Below are 27,923 nucleotides of genomic sequence, written 5' to 3'. Positions count from 1 at the left end.
AGAACTAAACTATAGTGTTCACAGACCACAACCAGGACTAAACTATAATGTACACTGACCACAACCAGGATTAAGCTACAATGTACCGTTACCGTTTGTATCTTTTTCCGTTACGTCATAGCTCGACAAGGTTACACCAAATATGTTGTGATGACTGGTGGTCGGTGGCGGCGTAGGACAGTTTAGTATTGACATGGCTTTAGACGAGGGATCTGTGGATAGCAAAGACGAAATACAAAACAATTGTAGCAGTATTTACTTATATCAAATACTCTTGCTATGGAGCCACAACACAAAAAGGAAGAGGTACATGGGGCCTGCATCGCTCACTAGCATATATAAATGATCGCATGAGAAAAAAACTCTACTTTTCCTAGTGGGCCCGCTCCTCCTGCCCGGGAGGGGGGGGGGGGGGGGGGGGGGGGGGCGTGATCGCGTCACCATACATGCAAAATTTGTCCTCCCTAAAGGATGCTTCTGACGACGACGTCATCAATTTCACATATCTACATTTCCGATGTGTGTTCATTATATAAACTTTACTTACTAACGAAAAAAAGTGTGTTGAATTTCATATGGCAAAATGAACTAAAATAATTATAACGATGAAAAAATAAAATGTTTGAAATATCTTACAGGAATCGAGTAGAAAAACGTTGTTACTTAATTCCATGTTACGTCTAGTCGTATAACGCCAAATAAAGAATGTCCCATTTAGTTTTTCAATAACATTAGATGAAAACACAGGTTCAAAATGTCAAAAAAAAAAGCTTTTTTTTTTTTACCTGTTTGTAAACTTTATTTTTGCAGATATTTCAACGTGACGCATGGACACGGGTCATTAAAAATATCTTTAATCACATACAGTTTACACACCAGTAAATGATAAAATGCAAGAACTATTCCTTAAAATGTTTTACTTTTGAGCCGATAACACAATTTTAAAGTCAGTGAAATGCTTGTTACAACAAAGATTATAAAATCAAATTAAAATTCGATACATGACGAAAACCTGTCTTGTGGAGCTCTATGACGTAGTTAGGATCCTGTTTACAATGTTTCTATAATTAGATTTCTATTCATTTCTATGCCCTTTGTACAATTTCAGAGGAACGACGTTTACCAGAGATCAAAAAAACATGTACAAAACTTACCGAGTTTGGGAACCAAAGCAGGTACTAAGTTACACAGGTAAATGAACGAGTCGACCTGTTGTACATAATAAGAATCGGGGTCACTCGATACTCCTCTTATTTCATCATTGCTTGTTGACACCGCACTGCCGATTCCAATGGCAAATAGTTCCGTATTGTTTGACTTAAGCGAGCCCGCTTCGCGCAATGTTTCAAGTGGATCGTCCAATTGACCATCCGTCAGCAGAATTACAGTCCTGTTGGCGTTCGGTCGTCCGCCATTTTGAAGGAGAAAGGAATTTTGGCGAACAAACCTCAATGCCTTGGCAGTGTTTGTGCCGCCGCCCGTTGTTTCGTTGGCGACTTGTTTTATATGTTGGAGAAGTTCGGTCATTTTGTTGTAATCTCTTAATTTGAATTGCTCCTTTGGTTCGCTATTGAACGTTACAACAGACACTTGGATGTCGTCTGGTGCGATCGTCAGCCATTTTGTGACGTCGTAGATGAAATTGACAGCCAGCGTCTCCTCTTGGTTTGAAATACTTCCTGACGTATCCACGAGAAAGACGATATCTAAAAAACAATATACACCAGTATGTATAATATATTATATTCTAATAAGGATACCGATACTGGACTAAACGATACATTTTGTATTGTACCTCGATCAAACTTGTCGGGACCTCATAATAGTAATACGTACTTAGACTATTGTATACGTCTTAATTTCTAGGAAATGAGCCCTCGGGACTTAACTATAAATTACCTTGTCCTTGTCTACTTGGAATCAGCTATATTGTACCTTTGCCAAAGTTACCCGGACTAAACTTTATTGTAATTTTACCAAATTTGCCGAGACTAAACTACACCACGTTTACCAAGGTTACCCTGACTAAACTACATTGTATCTATCTTAAGCTTACCCGGACTAAACTACACTACGTTTACCAAGGGTACTCGGACTAAAATATATTTTGTACCTTTTCCGTCTGTGCTTTTATGTATTGGATATGTGTTTGTTGTTCTATCTGGTTGTGGTGGGGTTGGAGGTGTTGTGGTCGATGATTCCACAACCGGGACGTCGGAACTCCGGTGTTGGGTGGTGGTCGGTGGCGGCGTCGGACAGTTTAGTATTGACATAGCTTGAGACGAGGAATCTGTGGATAGCAAGGTCGAAATACACACCATTTGTAGCGGTCATACAAATACACAAGGTATTATCAAATGATGCTCTTTTTAAAAGTCAAATTAAAATTCGATACATGACTCAGAAAGAAAATCTGTCTTGTGTAGCTCTATGACGTAGTTAATATTCGATGTACACTGTATCTATTATTAGACTCCCATTAAAAGGTTTTATTTATTTTTGTGTCCTTTGCCCAATATCAAATAACACGTCAAAACTTACCGAGTTTGGGTACTAAAGCAGGTACTAAGTTACACAGGTAAATGAACGAGTCGACCTGTTGTACATAATAAGAATCGGGGTCACTCGATACTCCTCTTATTTCATCATTGCTTGTTGACAGCGCACTGCCGATTCCAATGGCAAATAGTTCCGTATTGTTTGACTTAATCGATCCCGCTTCGCGCAATGTTTCAGATGTATTGCCCGATTGACCATCCGTCAGCAGAACTACAGTCCTGTTGGCGTTCGGTCGTCCACCATTTTGAAGGAGAAAGGAATTTTGGCGAACAAACCTCAGTGCCTTGGCGGTGTTTGTGCCGCCGCCCGTTGTTTCGTTGGCGACTTGTTTGATATGTTGGAGAAGTTCGGCCATTTTGTTGTAATCTCTTAATTTGAATTGTTCCTTTGGTTTGCTATTGAACGTTACAACAGACACTCGGATGTCGTCTAGTCCGATCGTCAGCCATTTTGTGACGTTGTAGATGAAACTGACAGCCTGCGACTCCTCTTGGTTTGAAATACTTCCTGACGTATCCACGAGAAAGACGATATCTAAAAACAATATACACCTGTATGTATACATGTAATATATTATATTCTAATAAGGATGCCAATACTGGACTAAACTATATTGTAACCTCCCCAAACGTGCCGGGACTTAACTATATTTTACCTTGTTCAAGTCTACTTGGAATCAACTATATTGTACCTTTGCCAGGTTTTCCCGGATTAAACAATATTTTACTTTGGCCATGCTTTCTTGGACTAAACTGTAGTGTAACTTAATGAAGCTAATTCGAGCTTACCTTTTTTGTATTTTAAAGTAGCACAACCACACTAAACTATATTTCTTCTTTTTTATCTTGACCGGGCTTACTAGGAGAATGACTATATTGTACCTTCACAAAACACCACGACCAAAACTGTGTTGTTCCTCGACAAAGCTTATATAGACTAAACTCTATTTTACCTTTACCAAGCCTTACTGGACAAACCTGCATTGTACTTCTACCAAGCTTATCCCGGCTAAACCAGATTGTACCTTAGTCATGTTTACTCCCACTAAACTATAGACTATTGTATCTTGACTAAGTTTACCTGGACTAAACTATATTGTACCTATACCAAGCCTCCCGGACTAAAGTATATTGTGCCTTTACCAAGCTTTCCCGGACTAAACTATATTTTACCTTAGTCAAGTTTACTTCGACTAAACTATAGACTATTGTATCTTGACTAAGTTTACCTGGACTAAACTATATTGTATTTTTACCAAGCTTCCCAGACTAAAGTATATTGTACCTTTACCAAGCTCACCCTGAATAAACTATATTGTACCTTTACCAAGCTTCCCAACCTAAACTATATTGTATCTTTACCAAGCTTCCCAGACTAAACTATATTGTACCTTTACCAAGCTTACCCGAACTAAAGTATATTGTACCTTTACCAAGCTCACACCCAGAATAAAATATATTGTACCTTTACAAAGCTTACCCTGAATAAACTATATTGTACCTTTACCAAGCTTCCCAACCTAAACTATATTGTATCTTTACCAAGCTTCCCAGACTAAACTATATTGTACCTTTACCAAACTTACCCGAACTAAACTATATTGTATCTTTACCAAGCTTCCAAGACTAAACTATACTGTACCTTTACCAAGCTTCCCATACTAAACTATATTGTACCTTTACCAAGCTTACCCGGACTAAACTATATTGTACCTTTACTAAGCTTCCCAGACTAAACTATACTGTACCTTTAACAGGCTTCCCAGACTAAACTGTATTGTACCTTTACCAAGCTTACCCGAACTAAACTACATTGTACCTTACCAAGCTTACCCTGAATAATTTATATTGTACCTTTACTAAGCTTACCTGGACTAAACTGTATTGTACCTTTTGCAAGCTTTGTATCTTTAACCATGCTTAACCGGATTAATATTTATACTTCCTTTACCAAAGCCACCCGGACAAAACTGTACCTTTTCTGTTTGTGCCGTTTTGTATTGGTGACGTGTTTGTTGTACTTTCTAGTTGGTATGGGGTTGGAGGTGTTGTGGTCGAGGAATCCATCACCAAGACGCCGGAACTCTGGTGTTTGGTGGTGGTCGGTGGCGGCGTCGGACAGTTTAGTATTGACATCACTTTAGGCGAGGGATCTGTGGATAGCAAGGTCGAAATACACACCATTTGCAGTAGTCATACAAATAAAAATAACATCAATTAACAGTCCTTTAACAAGTCAAATTGAAATTCGATACAAGACTCTGTCTTGTGTATCTCTATGATGTAGATTTATTTCAGGTTTACACTGTATCTATTATAAGATTCCCATTAAAAACTTTTATTCATTTTCGTGTCCTTTGTCCGATAACAAAATGACAAAAACAAAACTTACCGAGTTTGGGAACCAAATCAGGTACTAAGTTACACAGGTAAATGAACGAGTCGACCTGTTGTACATAATAAGAATCGGGGTCACTCGATACTCCTCTTATTTCATCATTGCTTGTTACCACCGCACTACCGATTCCAATGGCAAATATTTCTGTATTGTTTTCTGACTTGAGCAAGTCGGCTTCGCGCAATGTTCCAACGGGATCGTTCGATTTTCCATCCGTCAGCAGAATTACAGTCCTGTTGGCGTTCGGCCGTCCGCCATTTTGAAGGAGAAAAGAATTTTGACTCACAAAACTGAATGCTGTCGAAGTGTTTGTGGTGCCGCCCGTTGTTTCGTTGGTGACTTGTTTTATATGTTGGAGAAGTTCGGCTCTTGTGTTGTAATCTCTTAATTTAAAGTGCTCCTTAGGTATGTTACTGTATGTTACAACAGACACTCGGATGTCGTCTGGTCCGATCGTCAGCCATTTTGTGACGTTGTAGATGAAATTGACAGCCTGCGACTCCTCTTTGTCTGAAATACTTCCTGACGTATCCACGAGAAAGACGATATCTAAAAACAACATACATCAGTATGTATAATATAGCATACTTTTATAAGGATGCCAATACTGGACTAAACTATATTGTACCGCGGTCAAGCTTTGTCGGATTAAACTGTAATGTTTGTTAACAAAGCTTTACGGACGAAGCTATAGTTTACGTGACGAATCTTATCCAAGATTTACTAATTTGTACTTTAAAGTAGATTATCCACTCTAAAGTGTAGTGTACCTTTGCCAAGCTTACCTTGAATAAACTATATTGTACCTTTACCAATCTTACCAAGAATAAACAATATTGTACCTTTACCAAGCTTACCCTGAATAAACTATAGTGTACCTTTACCAAGCTTACCTTGAATAAACTACATGTATATTGTACCTTTACCAAGCTTACCAAGAATAAACTAAATTGTACCTTTACCAAGCTTACCAAGAATAAACAATATTGTACCTTTACCGAGCTGATCCTGAATAAACTATAGTGTACCTTTGCCAAGCTAAACCAGAATAAACTATATTGTACCTTTACCAAGCTTACCAAGAATAAAACAATATTGTACCTTTACCAATCTTACCAAGAATAAACTAAATTATACCTTTACCAAGCTTACCCTGAATAAACTATATTGTACCTTTACCGAGCTTATCCTGAATAAACTATATTGTACCTTTACCAAGCTAAACCAGAATAAACTATATTGTACCTTTACCAAGCTTACCAAGAATAAAACAATATTGTACCTTTACCAATCTTACCAAGAATAAACTAAATTATACCTTTACCAAGCTTACCCTGAATAAACTATATTGTACCTTTACCGAGCTTATCCTGAATAAACTATATTGTACCTTTACCAAGCTTAACCTGAATAAACTATATTGAACCTTTAGCAAGCTTACTTTGAATAAACTATATTGTACCTTTACCAAACTTACCTTTAATCAACTATATCATACATTTACCAAGCTTACCCTGAATAAACTATGTTGTACCTTTACCAAACTTACCCTGAATAAACTATATTGTACCTTTACCAAGCTTACCTTGAATAAACTATAGTGTACCTTTACCAAGCTTACCTTGAATAAACTATAGTGTACCTTTGCCAAACTTACCTTTAATCAACTATATCATACCTTTACCAAGCTTACCCTGAATAAACTATATTGTACCTTTACCAAACTTACCCTGAATAAACTATAGTGTACCTTTACCAAGATTACCATGAATAAACTATATTGTACCATTACCAAGCTTAACCTGAATAAACTACATTGTTCTTTTACCAAGCTTACTCTGAGTAAACTATATTGTACCTTTACCAAGCTAAACCTGAATAAACTATATTGTATCCTTGCTAAGCTTACCCTGAATAAACTATATTGTACCTTCGCCAAGCTTACCCGGAATAAACTATATTGTACCTTGACTAAGCTTACTCCGAATAAACTATATTGTACCTTTACCAAGTTTGCATTGAATCAACTATATTGTACCTTTACCAAACTTACCTTGAATCACCTATATTGTACATCTACCAAGCTTACCCTGAATAAAATACATTGTTCTTTTACCAAGCTTACCCTGAGTAATCTATATTGTACCTTTACCAAGCTAAACCTGAATAAACTATATTGTACCTTCGCCAATCTTACCCTGAATAAACTATATTGTACCTTTTCCAAGCTTTGTATCTTTTATCATGTTTAACCGGATTAATATTCATGGTACCTTTACCAAAGCTACCTGGACTAAACTATATTGTACCTTTTCTGTTTGTGCTGTTTTGTGTTGGAGATGTGTTTGTTGTACTTTCTAGTTGGTATGGGGTTGTAGGTGTTGTGGTCGAGGAATCCACCACCGGGACGCCGGAACTCTGGTGTTGGGTGGTGGTCGGTGGAGGCGTAGGACAATTTAGTATTGACATAGCTTGAGACGAGGGATCTGTGGATAGCAAGGTCGAATTACACACCATTTGTAGCGGTCATAGAAATACACAATGTACATGTATCATCAAATAACTTTTTTTAACAAGTCAAATTAGAAATTCGATATATCACTCAGAAAACCTGTCTTGTGTAGCTCTATGACGTAGTTAATATTCGATGTACACTGTATCTATTATTAGATTTCCATTGAAAGGTTTATTTATTTTTGTGTCCTTTGCCCGATATCAATATAACACGTCAAAACTTACCGAGTTTGGGAACCAAAGCAGGTACTAAGTTACACAGGTAAATGAACGAGTCGACCTGTTGTACATAATAAGAATCGGGGTCACTCGATACTCCTCTTATTTCACCATTGCTTGTTGACAGCGCACTACCGATTCCAATGGCAAATAGTTCCGTATTGTTTGACTTAAACGAGCCCGCTTCGCGCAATGTTCCAACGGGATCGTCCGATTGACCATCCGTCAGCAGAATTACAGTCCTGTTGGCGTTCGGTCGTCCACCATTTTGAAGGAGAAAGGAATGTTCGCGAACAAACCTCAATGCCTTGGCAGTGTTTGTGCCGCCGCCCGTTGTTTCGTTGGCGACTTGTTTTATATGTTGGAGAAGTTCGGCCATTTTGTTGTAATCTCTTAATTTGAATTGCTCCCTTGGTTCGCTATTGAACGTTACAACAGACACTCGGATGTCGTCTACTCCGACCGTCAGCCATTTTGTGACGTTGTAGATGAAATTGACAGCCTGCGACTCCTCTTGGTCTGAAATACTTCCTGACGTGTCCACGAGAAAGACGATATCTAAAAAACAATATACATCAGTATGTATAATATATTCTAATAAGGATACCGATACTGGACTAAACTATATGTAACCTGCCCAACGTGCCGGGACTTAACTATATTTTACCTTGTTGAAGTCTACTTGGAATCAACTATATTGTACCTTTGCAAGGTTTTCCCGGATTAAACAATATTTTACTTTGGCCATGCTTTCTTGGACTAAACTGTAGTGTAACTTGATTAAGCTAATTCGAGCTTAACTTTTTTTGTATTTTAAAGTAGCTCAACCACACTTAACTATATTTCTTATTTTTTATCTTGACCGGGCTTATTAGAAGAATGACTTTATTGTACCTTCACAAAGCACCACGACCAAAACTGTGTTGTTCCTCGACAAAGCTTATATAGACTAAACTCTATTTTACCTTTACCAAGCCTTACTGCACAAACCTGCATTGTACTTCTACGAAGCTTATCCCGGCTAAACCAGATTGTACCTTAGTCACGTTTATTCCGACCTGGACTAAACTATATTGTACCTATACCAAGCTTCCCAGACTAAAATATATTGTACCTTTACCAAGCTCACACCCAGAATAAACTATATTGTACCTTTACCAAGCTTACCCTGAATAAACTATATTGTACCTTTACCAAGCTCACACCCAGAATAAACTATATTGTATCTTTACCAAGCTTACCCGAACTAAACTATATTGTACCTTTACCAAGCTCACACCCTGACTAAACTATATTGTACCTTTACTAAGCTTACCCAGACTAAACTATATTGTACCTTTTGCAAGCTTTGTATCTTTAACCATGCTTAACCGGATTAATATTTATACTACCTTTACCAAAGCTACACAGACTAGACTGTACCTTTTATGTGTGTGCCGTTTTGTGTTGGAGATGTGTTTGTTGTACTTTCTAGTTGGTATGGGGTTGTAGGTGTTGTGGTCGAGGAATCCACCACCGGGACGCCGGAACTCTGGTGTTGGGTGGTGGTCGGTGGAGGCGTAGGACAATTTAGTATTGACATAGCTTGAGACGAGGGATCTGTGGATAGCAAGGTCGAATTACACACCATTTGTAGCGGTCATAGAAATACACAATGTACATGTATCATCAAATAACTTTTTTTAACAAGTCAAATTAGAAATTCGATATATCACTCAGAAAACCTGTCTTGTGTAGCTCTATGACGTAGTTAATATTCGATGTACACTGTATCTATTATTAGATTTCCATTGAAAGGTTTATTTATTTTTGTGTACTTTGCCCGATATCAATATAACACGTCAAAACTTACCGAGTTTGGGAACCAAAGCAGGTACTAAGTTACACAGGTAAATGAACGAGTCGACCTGTTGTACATAATAAGAATCGGGGTCACTCGATACTCCTCTTATTTCACCATTGCTTGTTGACAGCGCACTGCCGATTCCAATGGCAAATAGTTCCGTATTGTTTGACTTAAGCGAGCCCGCTTCGCGCAATGTTCCAACGGGATCGTACGATTGACCATCCGTCAGCAGAATTACAGTACTGTTGGCGTTCGGTCGTCCGCCATTTTGAAGGAGAAAGGAATGTTCGCGAACAAACCTCAGTGCCTTGGCAGTGTTTGTGCCGCCGCCCGTTGTTTCGTTGGCGACTTGTTTTATATGTTGGAGAAGTTCGGCCATTTTGTTGTAATCTGTTAATTTGAATTGCTCCTTTGGTTCGCTATTGAACGTTACAACAGACACTCGGATGTCGTCTGGTGCGATCGTCAGCCATTTTGTGACGTTGTAGATGAAATTGACAGCCTGCGACTCCTCTTGGTTTGAAATACTTCCTGACGTATCCACGAGAAAGACGATATCTAAAAAACAATATACATCATTATGTATAATATATTATACTTATAAATGAATTAAGAATACATCAACTCTCGTGAAATTCCTAATCCACGGCCCATATATATATATGCATATTTATTTCAGATACTATAATATCTCTAATAATATAACACATTTGGGTTGGGAATTTTTTTAGAAAAGTCCCCGTATTTTTCTTCAAAAACAACAACTTAAGTATGGATCGCCATAGCAACTTTGGCTACAGAAATTGTTTTCCCTTTACCATAGACAAGATCCCTACAGCAGTTCCTGAGAAATAGTGGTAACTATCTAAAAAAAAAAACTTTGCCCTGCTTGTATATGTGGCGCACACAACAACGATACAGATGTAGCCTAAGGATAGCGTTAATACACTTAACAAAATCAAAATCCAAAATGGCGCCTTGTTGCCATCTTGAATGTCCGATAAAGTTCAAAGTGAGATACGACTATGATGAAGAATGAACGGGTCCCAAAATTGTAGGTATGATAACTAAACAGGGATTTAGTACGAATGCGTTGGAAATTATACCAAGTCCCTGCGATATATGGTCCGTGGGTTGGGAAATTATACCAAGTCCCTGTGATATATGGTCCGTGGGTTGAGAAATCATATAAAGTCACTGTGATATATGGTCCGTGGGTTGGGAAATTATACCAAGTCTCTGTGATATATGGTCCGAAGGTTGGGAAATTATACCAAGTCTCTGTGATATATGGTCCGAAGGTTGGGAAATTATACCAAGTCCCTGTGATATATGGTCCGTTGGTTGGGAAATTATACCAAGTCCCTGTGATATATGGTCCGTTGGTTGGGAAATTATACAAAGTCCCTGTGATATATGGTCCGTTGGTTGGGAAATCATACAAAGTCCCTGTGATATATGGTCCGTGGGTTGGGAAATTATACCAAGTCCCTGTGATATATGGTCCGTTGGTTGGGAAATCTTACCAAGTCCCTGTGATATATGGTCCGTTGGTTGGGAAATCATACAAAGTCCCTGTGATATATTGACCGTGGGTTGGGAAATCATACCAAGTCCCTGTGATATATGGTCCGTGGGTTGGGAAATTATACCAAGTCCCTGTGATATATGGTCCGTTGGTTAGGAAATCTTACCAAGTCCCTGTGATATATGGTCCGTTGGTTGGGAAATCATACAAAGTCCCTGTGATATATTGACCGTGGGTTGGGAAATTATACCAAGTCCCTGTAGATCTCGCCAGATAGCGTTCACAAACTTCAAAATACAAAATGGAGATTTGGGGCCAATGTCGATATCCGATAAAGTTCAAAATTTGACTTACACATCTATAGGACCCATACTGGGCATGTCACCTCACCAAAGATTTAATTAAGGTTCCAGAAGTACAGGGTTTATTTGGAAAGAATTGTTAAAGGGACTGACCACGGTCCTAGAGATTGGAACAATCACTTTGATGGCTGGCTATAAAAAAAAGTCCAATACCTAAGTTTTTAAGTCAAGCTGAGAAAATGCCGTTTTGGGGATTATTGAACAAATAATGATTATTCTTATCCATATCAAACGAGATTTATGACACGAGTCACATTTTTTGTCTTTGAAAAATAAGAAATGTTAAGACTTGTCGACCTTTTTGACAACCTTATAATAGCCGAGTATAAGATTTTCTGTTGATAATTACCTTTCCTGGTCGCCTCGGTTTCCCAGCTCGACAAACACAAAATAGCAGTAAATACAAGTCCATGTAGTTGGTCGTGCATTTTGACTCACACTATATCAAAATGTTATAGTTCCTTAAATATGAGGAAATCATTGGAAATATTCCATATTCTTTTCCCAATAAAATATATTTTTTAAACTTATCAACCCAACATCCCCTAGCGAAGCTATTTACCGTTATATAATCAATCTCTCTTTAAAGTCTATTTATAGGTACGACTTAAGTAAATAGCTATAAAAGATAAACTATTGATTTTTATTTTTATTTCATTTCGAGACATTGTTAACGACACTCGACTCGAAAAATAAATGAGCGGTCTCCTTCACCTTCGATTTGCTATGCATTTAAATGTCCGTTAGAATCTTGGACCATTTTCAATTTTTTAACAGACTGACGTACAAGAAAAGCACGGTAAACCCCCTCAAAGATATCGTGGATAAAGGTATTCTGTTGTATAGGGTTGCGAGTAGATCTGTGTGTACACTTTGATTTTATATGAACCATATTATATCGTCCGGTTAATTACAAACAAGTGCGCCTCTTTCCATGTGATTTGATAAAGGTGAATTTGAATATAACTTCCTGGTCCAAATTCCATCACTAGATTTTATATGTGTGTGTTTGTGTATAGTTCATGTGATACATTGTGCTTATATTTTTTTTTTCCTTGTGCTAATAATTAGCACAAATGACAAAGGGAGACAACTTTATGATTCGTGCCCTGACCGGGCCTCGAACTCACGATCTACGGCACCCAATCGCCTAGGCAGAAATTCCTACATCTTATACCGCTGCGCCACATCCACGTTCTTGAAAAGAATGTTTGGATGGTGCAGTGATGGTTGGCCCTATACCCTGATATGGTCATTGTGGCAGGTCGTCTATAAGATGATATGGGGCCGACCATCACTGCGCCATTGAAAAGTTCTTTTTAAGAACGCCGATGTGTCGCAGCGGTATAAGCTGCGGGTATTTCTGGCTAGGCGATTGTGTGCCGTAGATCGTGAGTTCGAGGCCCGGTCAGGGCACGAGTCAAAAAGTTGTCTTCTTTTGTCATTTGTGTTGCTAAGTTATATATATATATATATATATATATACATAAATGGATGCGAATTGTATAATATTAATAAATATTTATCACTTACCATACAACAGAACCCTTGGAGATCGGTGTGGAATATTAATACAATTCACTAAAATAGAATAAGACCGATATTGAAATCATTGCCTCATCGACAGTAAATAACATATGTTCCTCTTCATTTTCAGAATTCCTTATTTTCAGCGTGGTGATAGACATGTAAAATATTTGTGGATACAGCAGTCCATTTCTACAGACACATTATATGCTTTCATGGCGTCTATAGCTTTATAAAGTCGATAAATTGACTCATACATACATGTCCTTTGTTTCCTCTTAGGTGAACAGAACAGAACTGCAACCAGCAATCTCCTCAAGCAATTAATCACTGATTAAGGTGTTCTCAAAATGGACCAACACAATTCTGGAATATTTCTAACATTCCTTACGGATTACTATAAATTGACTATTTAACTATTTAATTAAAATAAAAGTTGTATTTGTACGTAAGTCATTTTGTACACATTTACTCTCTAATAGTTTTATTTGTACAGTATATATTGTGAACAGTTTTCTTTTCAGACGTTTTATATGTACATAAGTCGTTCTGTACATATTTATGCATAACTCGTTGCATAATATGTACGGCCTCTGTCAGCCATCGTACGATACAAACCATTCCATCTTGTTTATGTCGTTATTCCACAATTTCGCTATCTTGTCGTCCATGAATATACTCGATCCAATTAGTTGTTGTTTTTTAATTTGTTCGTTTTTTTCTTCAATAACTTTTTCATCGCATAAACAAAATATTTAACTGACATGAATCATTAAACAGGTAAATATTTTTAAACGCTTATAGGACAGGTCTCGATTAATCAGAAAAGGCAAAAATCTCCGTTAAAGTAGTAGCTTGTAATTTGCCTTGTGACGCATGCTATACGGACCGTAGGCAGGGAATTCCACAGGGACCTGAGAATTTGTTATTATCTTCGTTTATTTGGACCTTCCATAGAGTATACCACAGGGACCTGAGAATTTGTTAGTATTTACGTTTATTTGGACCTTCCATAGAGTATACCACAGGGACCTGAGAATTTGTTAGTATTTACGTTTATTTGGACCTTCCATAGAGTATACCACAGGGACCTGAGAATTTGTTACAGTCTACACGTATTTGGACCTTCCATAGAGTATACCACAGGGACCTGAGAATTTGTTACAGTCTAAATGTATTTGGACCTTCCATAGAGTATACCACAGGGACCTGAGAATTTGTTATTATTTACGTTTATTTGGACCTTCCATAGAGTATACCACAGGGACCTGAGAATTTGTTATTATCTTCGTTTATTTGGACCTTCCCTAGTGTATACCACAGGGACCTGATACTTTGTTACAGTCTACATGTATTTGGACCTTCCATAGAGTATATCACAGGGACCTGCGAATTTGTTATTATTTACGTTTATTTGGACCTTCCATAGAGTATACCACAGGGACCTGAGAATTTGTTATTATCTTCGTTTATTTGGACCTTCCATAGAGTATACCATAGGGACCTGAGAATTTGTTATTAGCTTCGTTTATTTGGATCTTCCATAGAGTATACCACAGGGACCTGAGAATTTGTTACAGTCTACATGTATTTGGTTGGACCTTCCATAGAGTATACCACAGGGACCTGAGAATGTTTTATTGTCTACGTTTACTTGGACCTTCCATAGAGTATACCACAGGGACCTGAGAATTTGTTATTATCTTCGTTTATTTGGACCTTTCCTAGTGTGTATAATATATTTTGAGCGTTGTTTTTTTTTTAGGGGGGGGGGGGGGGGGTGCTAGATTAAAATACGGTACAACAATGACACCCCGTTGTTCTTTTTAAGGTATAAATGGACAACGGGGATGTCAGATTTACTGAATATTGTAATATAGCCCCTAAAAACGTTTGAAAATGTGATATACACACAAGGGAAGGTCCAATACATGTAGACTGTGTAACAAATTATCAGGCCCCTGTGATCACATATAACAAACCTACATACCGACTAGGAGCTGGATAGGCTCTTATTCGACAGATTTTTATATCAACTCAACAGCAACAAAACCACGAAAGCAAGTAGGCCTACACATGAACATTTCATGTCAAAAGGTATGAAGGCATGTGCAGTAGAAATGCTTATGGTGTTCAGTTGGGGCTAAATTTCCTATATCGCTCCTTCGCTCCTTCGACCTAAACGCGAAGGAGCGAAGGAGCGAAAACACGATGGCGAAGGAGCGAAAACATGACGACGGAGCGATGGAATTTTGCTCATTCGCCATCGTATTTTCACTCCTTTCTTCCTTCGCTTCTTCTCTTCTTCGCTCCTTCGTCATCGTGTTTGCGCTCCTTCGCCATCGTGTTTTCGCTCCTTCGCTCCTTCGCGTTTAGGTCCATATTGGAAATTTACGTCGTGACTTTTTTTATGATTAACGTCACGATTTTTTAGACCGAGTTTCTTCTGGTCCTAACACCATGTTTACACCAGATAATGTTGCCAGGGCCAGAGGAAACTCCGGCTAGAATTGTTTGTAAAGTAGACAATCCTTGTGGCATGGGACAACGGATGTATGCGGTAGCGCGGGAGAAATCACTTCTCAGCCAATTTTGAAAGATGAGGTCATTAAATTGTGTACTATCGTAGCTTGGCTTGTGAAAGTTAAATAACTGAGGGGGTCATCAAACCTAAAAGCAACTTCCGGTGATGGACTGGCAGTATCATATATAAATGACAGATTCTTGATACTCACTTGGTGGCTAATAATATACAACTTAGTCGTTAACGTGTTATCACCTATTCAAGTTTTAAAGTGCTATCACCAATTCATTAATCAATATCACAAAATGGGGGGAGGGGGGGGGGGGAGTTAAACGCTGCCCAATATTTATATATAACACCTCGTCCCAAATTGTCAACTAACCATCAAGTGAGTGCAAGAATATTTCTTGTCCAATATATATATCGAATGTAAAAAAGAATACGCATAGAAACTCAAAATACACAATATTTCTTAAAACCAGGAGAAATAGGTATGAATAACCAAAATGGCACTTGTAAAAAATCAAAAACAATTCAACAGACCATTATTAGACTCAAGCACTTATGATTACCCGAGCTGATCAAGCTACGCGTATATAGCGGAATACTATAACAACATTAAAACCACTGTTCATTGCTTAAATGAAAACGTGGAATTCTCCGACACGTTTGGTGTCGCTTGGATTTTGGTGCAGATAAAATAAAATCTAGCGTGACATAACACCTACCTTACATTTTTTGATAAATTTAGATACTTTATTTCCCCCAAAATACCCATTTAGCCGGGTTATGTGAAATTACTTATTAACGTCAACTTGACGCCGCCATTTTGAAAGGAACCAACAAAAATCTTTCAGTGTTTACGGCTGTTATCGGAGAATATGTGCATGAAAAACTAACGTCAAGTGATTATTTCGTCAAAAGCTAGTCCGAATATTTCAGAAATACAGCTAAATAACCCATTTATCTATCTTCGCTTCGATAGGAAAAATCGGCAATTTTCAATGAGGTGAATACAAAAGTTCGCTTTGATTGACCAAAAACGAAAAACTTATATTTTCACTGCCAAACGTATATTTTCACTGCAAAATCTTATCTACTTTCAATGAAAAATCTTATATTTTCACTGGTCATCGCTGAAGTGGAAATATAAGTTTTATCAGTTTAACAAATATCTATATTTCAATGGCAAAATGCAATAAACATACTCTCATTCTCTGAACAATTTGTCAACTTTTATCAGTATACTCGATGATATCACATTCTCTAGTATAAAACAGAACTAAGGTAACGATCTTAAAGCAATTGCTTCAAATTTCAATAATCAGAATCAAGGATGGAATATTTAAATTGAATGTATTACAGTTTATATTTGGGAACATCCTATCAAGCCTAAGATTCAAGAAGAAAATACATATTTAAATGACATCAAAATGGTTTGTTCTGGTTCTTTACTCCACTCACTGCTTATATCATAACAGTATCGGCATGTTGCGTCATTAGATTTAAAGTTATTTAAGCATTGAACTGCTTTCAGTTGGAAGTTATGGGCTGATGAATGCCAACTGGGCAAAGGCAAATTTAATGAAACGCGCTATCATGTTGAGTTTGCCTTTGTCCAGTTGGCATTCATCAGCCCATAACTTCCAACAGAAAGTTGTTCAATGCTTATATTCACATTTGACAATGATTTATAAAGACTATATCCAAGAATTTTGCTCCTTCGATGACTGAACAAATTATTATCGTCAAAGACGGAACAGCCTTTTCAACAGCCATCTTTCGTTATCGCCGACGTGACAATTATGACGTCACCATAATAATGACGTCAAAATAAAGGTTTGGAAGTTATGGGCTCGTAACCTTCAAGTGAGCTTGGTAAAATTATATAGTGGGGCTGCAGTGTAAATATAAAGTAATCAATCGTCACTAAAATTCCAAAAAAATCAAACAAATTATAACATTAACCTGTCAGCTTTATAAGTATCCCTATCAGCCTTACAGTAGCTTTACATACGCACTGAAAAAAACACATATCGACATGACCTTATGGTTCCTCAAGAATATTACAAATGATATCTCAATATTACTAAACATATCAAAGCACAAAAAAATCAAGGCAAAATACAAGATGTATAGCATAATACCAACCTAAACCCATTCATGTGTTCATCCTCTAAGATTGTACACTAATATCACATGTTACCATGCACCGTTATATCAGCACAGCTTTAGCTTTTAATTAAAAGTGTGTTTCTAATATACCGGTAATTGATTTGAGAAAACATTCATACTATTTGGAAAGCATTGATTTTTGTGCAATATAATACTGTCTGGAGGTGACTAGATGACTAAATATTTTCATACAAACATTGACAAATCAAGGCTTAGTCGTCGGGGAGACTTTCTGATAATCAACAGTTGTTGTTTCTTAATTAGACTTTGCACTTGTTGCAGTCATGTTGTTGTTATAAAAAGGTGGTTTTGTAGCAAAAGAGAAAGTGCACTACTATCTTCGGTGATCATGATGACCAACCATCTTGAAAAGTCTATTTCCTAACGGGCACACGACATCAATAAACCTGCTCCAACCGGAAGTTATTTGCCAATACTCCCCGAAAGTGACTCCATCATAAACTTAATACAAGGTGAACCGTTGTACCATAAGTAGTAACATGAAAATCTTTTCTTTTTCTTTTTATTTAACTTCATTGGTGGCAACGTAGAGATGCTGGGTTGAATTTGACGTTGAATTGTCCCTCTGGCATCTCATTATACTGTTTCGTCCAGGGCACGTCCATTTGGAACCTGGATAGAGGAAACCATTTTGAAATAGTGTGTAAAATAGTATACTATTGCCTCAGTTTCCAATATTCTGATGTCATAAACTGCAGGGAAAATGTAAGACTTTTAGAAAAGCGAGCAATAATTCACCAAGATGTTTTCTTGAAGAACATCAGTTCACAACATCCACAAGCATTGATTTTTGATGGGCACGATTCCCACCATCACATGGAAATCATAAATTCCGCCATCAAAAATAACATCATTTTGATCGAGTTACCATCACACACATCGAATTGGTTACAGCCATTGGACAGGTAATAGACGATGTACACGTAATAAGTACTATAGTAGATAATTTTGACTGACCTACCTCTTTCAAATTTTCTAAGAATATATTTAGTGTTATATAAGAATTGCACCTCATTTAAGTTTTAAGCGGTATTAGTATGTGGAAAGGGAGTGCAATCATGAATCCATGCACAGAAAGCTCACTACCCTGATACATGCTGTAACTAATCGATCTGATATCGATTATGATCTTGGTGCACCTAAATCAACCTACTTTCAACAATGAAAACATCGCTTTAATATAGAATTATTTTATATTAAAAAAAAAAAACTTAAGCCATTTTCCGCTTTAAAAGCATTAAAAACATCCAGGTTGGACATCTAATACTTAGTAAGTATAAATCGATAATGGATGATAATAAAATGTAATATAAATATATGTTTACCATTTCATACACTACAATATAAATAAGATCTTACATTTCAGTCCCTTCAAAACATTTCACCTTTAAAGGGCATTCTCGTGTCAACTTTCATCATCATATCAACTGATTTTTCTTCTTCTTTTATGAAATGTGATAAAATGATTAACGGTTTCAGCAATGTTCCTTATCTTAAGGAAATCTCCATAGGAAAGCATTAGAGTTTAAGGGGGAAACCTTAGTTAGGGAACCTATAGAAAAATTGAAGTGAAGAAACGTTGATGAAACTGGCCTCTGGTCTGCATTGTGCGAGAATGGAGAAAAAATATAGGAATATGGTGAATCCATTGCATTCGTGGGCGTTATTCTTCACATATGTACATCGTCTCGACTATTTCTACCAAGCAACCAAAATCATATTTGCATCATTGGGAAAGCAAACAAGAATTCAGTTCATGAATGAAATGCGTAACAATTTGTCGTAATTTACGAAATATTTTATTTATTTCTCTGTACGAGTAATCTCCCTTGCTCTGGTTTACGTTGTTCTAGCTTATGTTTATTTTAATTGATAAAAATTATACATACCTGCGTTTTCGGTAACTCACGACAGCTACAAAAATACCTAGTGCCACCAATCCTCCCAGGACAAGACCGACTATCAGAAGAATGGTTACTGTAAATATATCCGCATAACACCAATAGTTCTTTAAAGGATACTTCTGCCTTCTAATTTGCAGGTATTACACTATTCAAAAACAATCGTCAGTAAATTCATGATTGCTGAATGATTTTATTTTCATATAAGTGGTCTACAGGCTCACAGGGACTTGGATGAAGCTTCAAACCTTGCGATACATATGTATTTAAAATCATTCTTTATGGATCGAGGTGACGGGAATTGTTTACCTCAAGTTAATAACTAGACACATCTGCGTGATTCTGGAGGAATCAAAATTTGTTTTTCAAGAATGAAGTGCCACAATAAGAATTGTCAAATTGAAAATTGATCTTGAGGAAGCACAAACACAAACAATACTTACGTACAATTGCATACAAATACATGTACTCCTATCATTTTTTTTTTCTTTTTTTGTGAAGGGCATACCAACAGAATCGTCGTCCTGTTTCTAAGCTACACTGTATATTGAAACAATTCATTTGTACCTTAAATGAATTACTTTTCTTCCTGGTTGTGGTCAGTGCATAATATAGGTTAGTCCAGATTCTGGTCACTGTACACTACCCTGACTAAACTATAGTGTACACTGGTCTCAACCAGGACTAAAATATAGTGTACACTGACCACAACCAGGACTCAACTATAGTGTACACTGACCACAACCAGGACTAAACTATAGTGTACACTGACCACAACCAGGACTAAACTATAGTGTACACTGACCACAACCAGGACTAAATTATAGTGTACACTGACCACAACCAGGACTAAACTATAGTGTGCACTGACCACAACCAGAACTAAACTCTAGTATACACTGACCACAACCCGGACTTAACTATATTGTACACTGACCACAACCAGGACTAAACTATAGTGTACACTGACCACAACCAGGACTAAGCTTTAGTGTACACTGACCACAACCAGGACTAAACTATAGTATACACTGACCACAACCAGGACTAAACTATTGTGTACACTGACCACAACCAGGACTAAACTATTGTGTACACTGACCACAACCAGGACTAAACTATATTGTACACTGACCGAAACCCGAACTAAACTAAAGTGTAAACTGACCACAACCAGGACTAAACTATAGTGTACACTGACCACAACCAGGACTAAACTATATTGTACACTGACCGAAACCCGAACTAAACTAAAGTGTACACTGACCACAACCAGGACTAAAATATAGTGTACACTGACCACAACCAGGACTAAAATATAGTGTACACTGACCACAACCAGGACTAAAATATAGTGTACACTGACCACAACCAGGACTAAAATATAGTGTACACTGACCATAACAAGGACTCAACTATAGTGTACACTGACCACAACCAGGACTAAACTATAGTGTACACTGACCACAACCAGGACTAAACTATAGTGTACACTGACCGAAACCCGAACTAAACTAAAGTGTACACTGACCACAACCAGGACTAAAATATAGTGTACACTGACCACAACCAGGACTCAACTATAGTGTACACTGACCACAACCAGGACTAAATTATAGTGTACACTGACCACAACCAGGACTAAACTATAGTGTGCACTGACCACAACCAGAACTAAACTCTAGTATACACTGACCACAACCCGGACTTAACTATATTGTACACTGACCACAACCAGGACTAAACTATATTGTACACTGACCATAACAAGGACTCAACTATAGTGTACACTGACCACAACCAGGACTAAACTATAGTGTACACTGACCACAACCAGGACTAAACTATAGTGTACACTGACCGAAACCCGAACTAAACTAAAGTGTACACTGACCACAACCAGGACTAAAATATAGTGTACACTGACCACAACCAGGACTCAACTATAGTGTACACTGACCACAACCAGGACTAAATTATAGTGTACACTGACCACAACCAGGACTAAACTATAGTGTGCACTGACCACAACCAGAACTAAACTCTAGTATACACTGACCACAACCCGGACTTAACTATATTGTACACTGACCACAACCAGGACTAAACTATAGTGTACACTGACCACAACCAGGACTAAGCTTTAGTGTACACTGACCACAACCAGGACTAAACTAAAGTGTACACTGACCACAACCAGGACTAAACTATATTGTACACTGACCATAACAAGGACTAAACTATAGTGTACACTGACCACAACCAGGACTAAACTATAGTGTACACTGACCGAAACCCGAACTAAACTAAAGTGTACACTGACCACAACCAGTACTAAACTATAGTATACACTGACCGCAATCAGGACTAAACTATCGTCTACACTGACCACAACCAGGACTAAACTATAGTATACACTGACCACAACCAGGACTAAACTATAGTGTACACTGACCACAACCAGGACTAAACTATAGTATACACTGACCACAACCAGGACTAAACTATAGTATACACTGACCACAACCAGAACTAAACTATAGTGTACACTGACCACAACCAGGACTAAACTATAGTATACACTGACCACAACCAGGACTAAACTATAGTGAACACTGACAACAACCAGGACTAAACTATAGTATACACTGACCACAACCAGGACTAAACTAAAGTGTAAACTGACCACAACCAGGACTAAACTATAGTGTACACTGACCGAAACCAGGACTAAACTATAGTGTACACTGACCACAACCAGAACTTAACTATAATGTACACTGACCACAACCAGGACTAAACTATCGTCTACATTGACCACAACCAGGACTAAACTATAGTGTACACTGACCACAACCAGGACTTAGCTACAATGTACCGTTACCGTTTGTATCGTTTTCCGTTACGTCATAGCTCGCCAAGGTTACACCGGATATGATGTAATGACTGGTGGTAGGTGTTGTAATCGAGGAATCCACCACCGGGACGCCGGAACTCTGGTGTTGGGTGGTGGTCGATGGCGGCGTAGGACAGTTTAGTATTGACATAGCTTGAGACGAAGGATCTGTGGATAGCAAAGACGAAACACACACCTTTTGCAGCTGTGTTACCTAAAAATGAACTTATATGGAGCCAAAACACAAAAGCGGCTTGAGGGGCCTGCATCGCTTACCTGGTTAGTTTAGTGATCATCATAAAACACATATATTCCCCCTATTTCCCCCCCTCCCCCTGCCTCAAGGGAGAATGATCCAATCACCATTGATGTCAAATTTGTTTCACTTTCACGAAGGATTCTTGTTACCAAATTTGGCCAACATTCATTCACTCTTTTGACTAGCAGTCATTTAAAGAATTAACCTCTATTTCCCTTATTAAGTGCCGCCCCTCCAGTCCCTGGGGGAACCAGAGACACCATTAATACACATTTTGATTCACTTTCCCTTCTACTGTACACAATTTCTGTAAAAAATCACTTTTATTGATGAACTGTTTTCCCTTAGAAAATATTACGCCGCAGTATCATCCAATCAAAACCGAGGTAACAAACGGCGACTCATTCTTTACATTACTTTACAGGGAGATAACATAATCTTTAAGCTAATGAAAATGCTTGTTACAAGAAAGACTAAATCATGATTAAAATACATCTTCAATTCTCGTTCTTATTATTTTTAAATAAAAAAAAACGAAAATCGATACATGACTCAGAAAACCTGTCTTGTGTAGCTGTATCTATTATTAGATTCACATTTAAAGGTTTTATTTATTTCTGTGTCCTTTGTACAATTATTGAAGAACGACGTTTACCTAAGTTCAAAATAACACGTACAAAACTTACCGAGTTTGGGAACCATAGCAGGTACTAAGTTACACAGGTAAATGAACGAGTCGACCTGTTGTATATAATAAGAATCGGGGTCACTCGATACTCCTCTTATTTCATCATTGCTCCTTGACACGGCACTGCCGATTCCGACGACAAATATTTCTGTATTCATTGTTGACTTTAGCCAGCTGGCTTCATGCAATGTTCCTGAGCGATCGTCCGATTGACCATCCGTCAACAGAACTACAGTCGTATTGGCGTTCGGCCGTCCACCATTTTGAAGGAGAAAGGAATTTTGGCGAACAAACCTCAATGCTTCGGCAGTGTCTGTGGTACCCCTTGTGTTTCCATATGCTACTTGTTTTATCTGTGGGAGAAGTTCGGACTTGTTGTTGAACTGTTTTAATTTGAAATGCTCCTTTGGTGACGTATTAAACGTTACAACAGAAACTAGGATGTCGTCTGGTCCGATCGTCAGCCATTCTGTGACGTTGTAGATGAAATTGACAGCCTGCAATTTACCTTGGTTTGAAATACTTCCTGACGTATCCAAGACAAAGACGATATCTAAAAACAATATACACATGTATGTATAATATTTCATATTTTAATAAAGCAATACCGCATCAATTTCAACTCTGGGGACTTGGTACAAATTTTGATCCAACGCTCCACATAAATACATTTGGGTTGGGAATTGGTGAAATGTTCCCGTTTTTTTCTACGAGAGCAAACTGGATATCGATGACCATACAAACTTTGGCTTTTGAGAATTTTCATCTTGCTTAGTAGTAGGACATCCTACCAGCATCAGACAGGTCGGTATTTTTGGAGAAATAATGGTGATAAACTGAATACATGTATGTCAATACGAAGACCCATGTCCTTCTTGCTATCAAGTTCCAAAATATGTGTTTCCCAAGGTAAAAGAATACCGAATTTGAAGTCAATACAAAATAGTGCATTGTCGCCGCCTTGAATGTCCGATCAAGTTCAAAATGTGGTATATACAGCGAGGAGCAATAACTAACGGGTCGCAAAAGTGTATGAAAGCTCTTTTCACATGGACGGTCCACGGGTTGTGAATTCGTGTAAAGTCCCTTTGATATATTGACCAAGTGATGCAAATCAGTGCCAAGTCTCTGTTATATATATATATATAGTAACACAAATGACGAAGTAAGACAACTTTAGGCCACCGTCGATATTCGATAACGTTCGAAAGGTAACATGCACGTCTAGGACCCATATTTTACAAGTCACCAAAGGTTTAAGATCCCTGAAGAACAGGATGTATGGGAAATAGCGGTTTAACTAACAAGAATTGTTTAAATGTTGGACCATGGACGAAAGTGTTTGGAACTATCATTTGGATGGTTGGCAATAAATTCAAGTCAAAATTGAGAAGTTATGCTTTCGTGAAATTGAAAACTATTTCTTTCTTTTTTTAAATCTTAAACTTGTCGAAACGATAGTAATAGCCGAGTATAAGATTTTTCTTGTAAATAATTACCTTTTTTGATAGCCTCGGTTCCCCAAACTGACAGACACAAAATCGCAGTGAATACAATTCCATGTAATTGGTCGTGCATTTTGACTCACAATGAATCAAAGCGCCAGTTCCTAAAATTTAAAGAATATATTGGATATAGGCTATTCCATTTACTTTCACATTAAAAATAACAAAAACATATCTGAAGCTTGATCAACCGAAACATTTGTTTTAAATACTCTAGCCGAGCTATTAAACCTTGTATGATGAAACTATCTTCAAACGTAAAATCCAAAGTCCATTTATAGTAGGTAAATGATAATAATGTTAATTCTTTATTTAAAGTGCGTGTTATCCAGATATGATCATAGTTTAGTATAGGCAAGCTATTTGGATTTTTGCTCATTTGATTCAGACATATTTTTTTAAACTAGAGATACATTTTTTGTTTGTTTGTTGTTTTTTTTTTATATTTATTAACAAAATACAAATAGCTTTATCTAAATCAGAGATATCTGTATTCAAAATAGATATATCTGTAATTATTAAGATAAATTTAAATAATAATATTTTTTAAATTCTAAATAGAGATATGAATTTATGTATAGAATAAAAATATCTGTATTTCAAAGAGATATCTATCTTCTGTTACATACATATATCGGTATTAGATTTGTTATTCAAATTAGAAATATCTGTATTTAGAATACTGATATCTTTTTTGAAAAGAGACATTATTATTCAAATATAGATATCTTAAATTAATCAAATAGGTAAAACACTAATGGCTATTATGGCAGGCCACTTGGGTGTTTACCCATTCTGATGTCTTTATTTGAATTACTGATATCCCTATTTATAAAAAAAACTACAGATTTCTGTATTTAAATTGGAGATACCTGTATTTAGATTATATATATCTGTAAATGAAATACAGATATCTGTACAGTATTTATGTATGAAATAGAACATCTGTATTTTAAATAGAGATATCTTTATTTTCTTTTAAATACAGATATATGTATCTTAATTAAAGATTTAAAGATTCATTTGAATTGCAGATATATCTGTATTTCAAATAAAGATATCTCCCATTGTTGAATAAATAGAGAGATCTAAATAAGAATTAGAAAAATAAATCCCCAAACAGCTTGCTAAGGAGTAGATACATGTAAACTATTGATTTCGATTTTTTATCCACACATGTAAAACACTTAACAAGGAAACTGTATTACATATCGCGTCCGTTTAACGGGTGGTCTAGAATCTTGTAGCCATTTTCAAATTGTTTATGGACTGAATAAGGCTACAAGAAATGCACATTAAACCCACTCATATATATCGGGAATAAAGGTATTCTGTTGCAAAGATTGCGAGTAGATCTGTGTGTACACTTTGATTTGATATAAAACCAATGATTTCGTCCGGTAAATTACTTGTAGGCCCTTGAATATTAGATTCTATGTAGCCATTTGATATCGCACCCCTTAACAACCCAATAGTCCTTTTGAAGGCCCGAGAGCTGATATCAGGACTCGGGGGATGATGATGGGGTGTGCTAGCAAAAGGTTCATTCCCACTTAGCCAACATGTTGTTTTTGCTTTGAATTTTTTTGATATTAGCTTTCCCTGCAGAGATTCTCTGATAACAGCAGAAAACGTTTAAATTGGGCTGATCAATCCTTTCAAAATGGCGCCGTCACGTTGACGTGGAATAACGTCACGAAGAGACTACGTCATGAATATGTTACTGATTCCCGCTTAGTTTAATAGTTTAAACATATTTAGTGCACAAAGTTTAACAAAAGGATTTGGCACAGATTATTGTAACTTAGATAATCGCCTTTTCCAGACCAATAACTTGCCTCCTACTCCATAACATTTTAACTTTACAACAAACCTGTATGCCACACCCGATCAAATGCTTTTGAAACATCACAAAAATACAATACATGTATGTTTAATTTCCTCAAGGGACAATTCATTTTAATATAACCCTACATGGGAGTGTGACAGGGTTCCATTTTAAGTCAAAATAACGCACATTTAAGAAATTACACAATCTTAAACCCCAAAAATACCTATATTTTAAGCCAACTTCAAGCCATGTTAACTTTTTACAGAACTGGTACAACTACTTCCGATTCTTGTACATCCAAAATATTTGGCAATTATTTGGACCATTATGTTAACAATTTGTGGTGAAAATTATAGAAAAATTGAAAACCGGTAAAGTTGTCATATATACAACAATCTGCAGGGAGGTACTTCTTTAAAAAGAAACCAAATCCGCAGAGCCTGCCTTACCTGATGTTCATGTCAAACTTGTTTTGACATCTGCTTATAGTTTTACAAATCAATGATAATGGTAATCTTCGATATCATAAAAATGTTTTCACCTTCATGTTATTGTTCATTTACCAATGTTTATGTTGTATTGTTTTCTGAATTTCTACTCTCTCTGCAAGTTTCGACCCTAATGAAATTATAAAATGCTATCTTTTGAACTTTCGGGTCGATGGCTTGAGAGTTTTTGCATCTGTTAAATGGACATAATATCCAAGGTAATACAAGATGGATGCCACATGAGCACACATCCTTGATGTTCTCTTCCAAGCAGGACACACACAATAATATGCATTGACAGGATCATCCAATGCATCACAATCAAACTGGATCCGAACATTGTACTATGTTTGAGACCTGTGACGAGAATGGATTTGCCCTCGGATGATATCATTTACATGCTGGTATACATGTACCCGTATACTCGTAATCACTATCATTTGTATGATGTTCTGTGATATAATCAGGTGCAAGCTTCAGTTGGTATGTACGGCAAGTCAGAGTTTCCAGGTACTCTAAGTCCAGATTTGGAAATGAAGTTTGTGAGGTCTCCAGCTTTTGCCACTCACTCTTAGCTCTACGGATCATGTTTGGATCATTTGCGACACACTTGGCCAATGCATTGCCACTTTTTTAGATTGAAATCATGAGTTGGGCCATTCTTGTGTCAAGCTGCTCTCGAA

General features: G+C 37.1%; 1 protein-coding gene across 1 annotated transcript; it reads right to left on the bottom strand.

The window, feature by feature from the left end:
• Positions 1-75: 75 nt before the first annotated feature.
• LOC117330154 (collagen alpha-3(VI) chain-like) lies at positions 76-27,828 on the bottom strand. The gene is made up of 12 exons (XM_033888375.1): positions 27,657-27,828; positions 23,415-23,969; positions 9,542-10,093; positions 9,112-9,288; positions 7,696-8,247; positions 7,266-7,442; positions 4,951-5,505; positions 4,535-4,711; positions 2,542-3,093; positions 2,114-2,290; positions 1,155-1,706; positions 76-212 (listed from the first exon to the last, which is right to left on the bottom strand). Exons 1-12 carry the CDS (start codon positions 27,826-27,828, stop codon positions 76-78), a joined length of 4,335 nt encoding a protein of 1,444 aa, XP_033744266.1.
• Between the last annotated feature and the right edge of the window lie 95 nt (positions 27,829-27,923).

The sequence above is a fragment of the Pecten maximus genome, chromosome 6 (assembly GCF_902652985.1).
Source record: "Pecten maximus chromosome 6, xPecMax1.1, whole genome shotgun sequence".
NCBI lineage: Eukaryota > Metazoa > Mollusca > Bivalvia > Pectinida > Pectinidae > Pecten > Pecten maximus.
The sequence above is the reverse complement of the archived record's forward strand: the minus strand, read 5'-3'. Positions and strand labels throughout refer to the sequence as shown.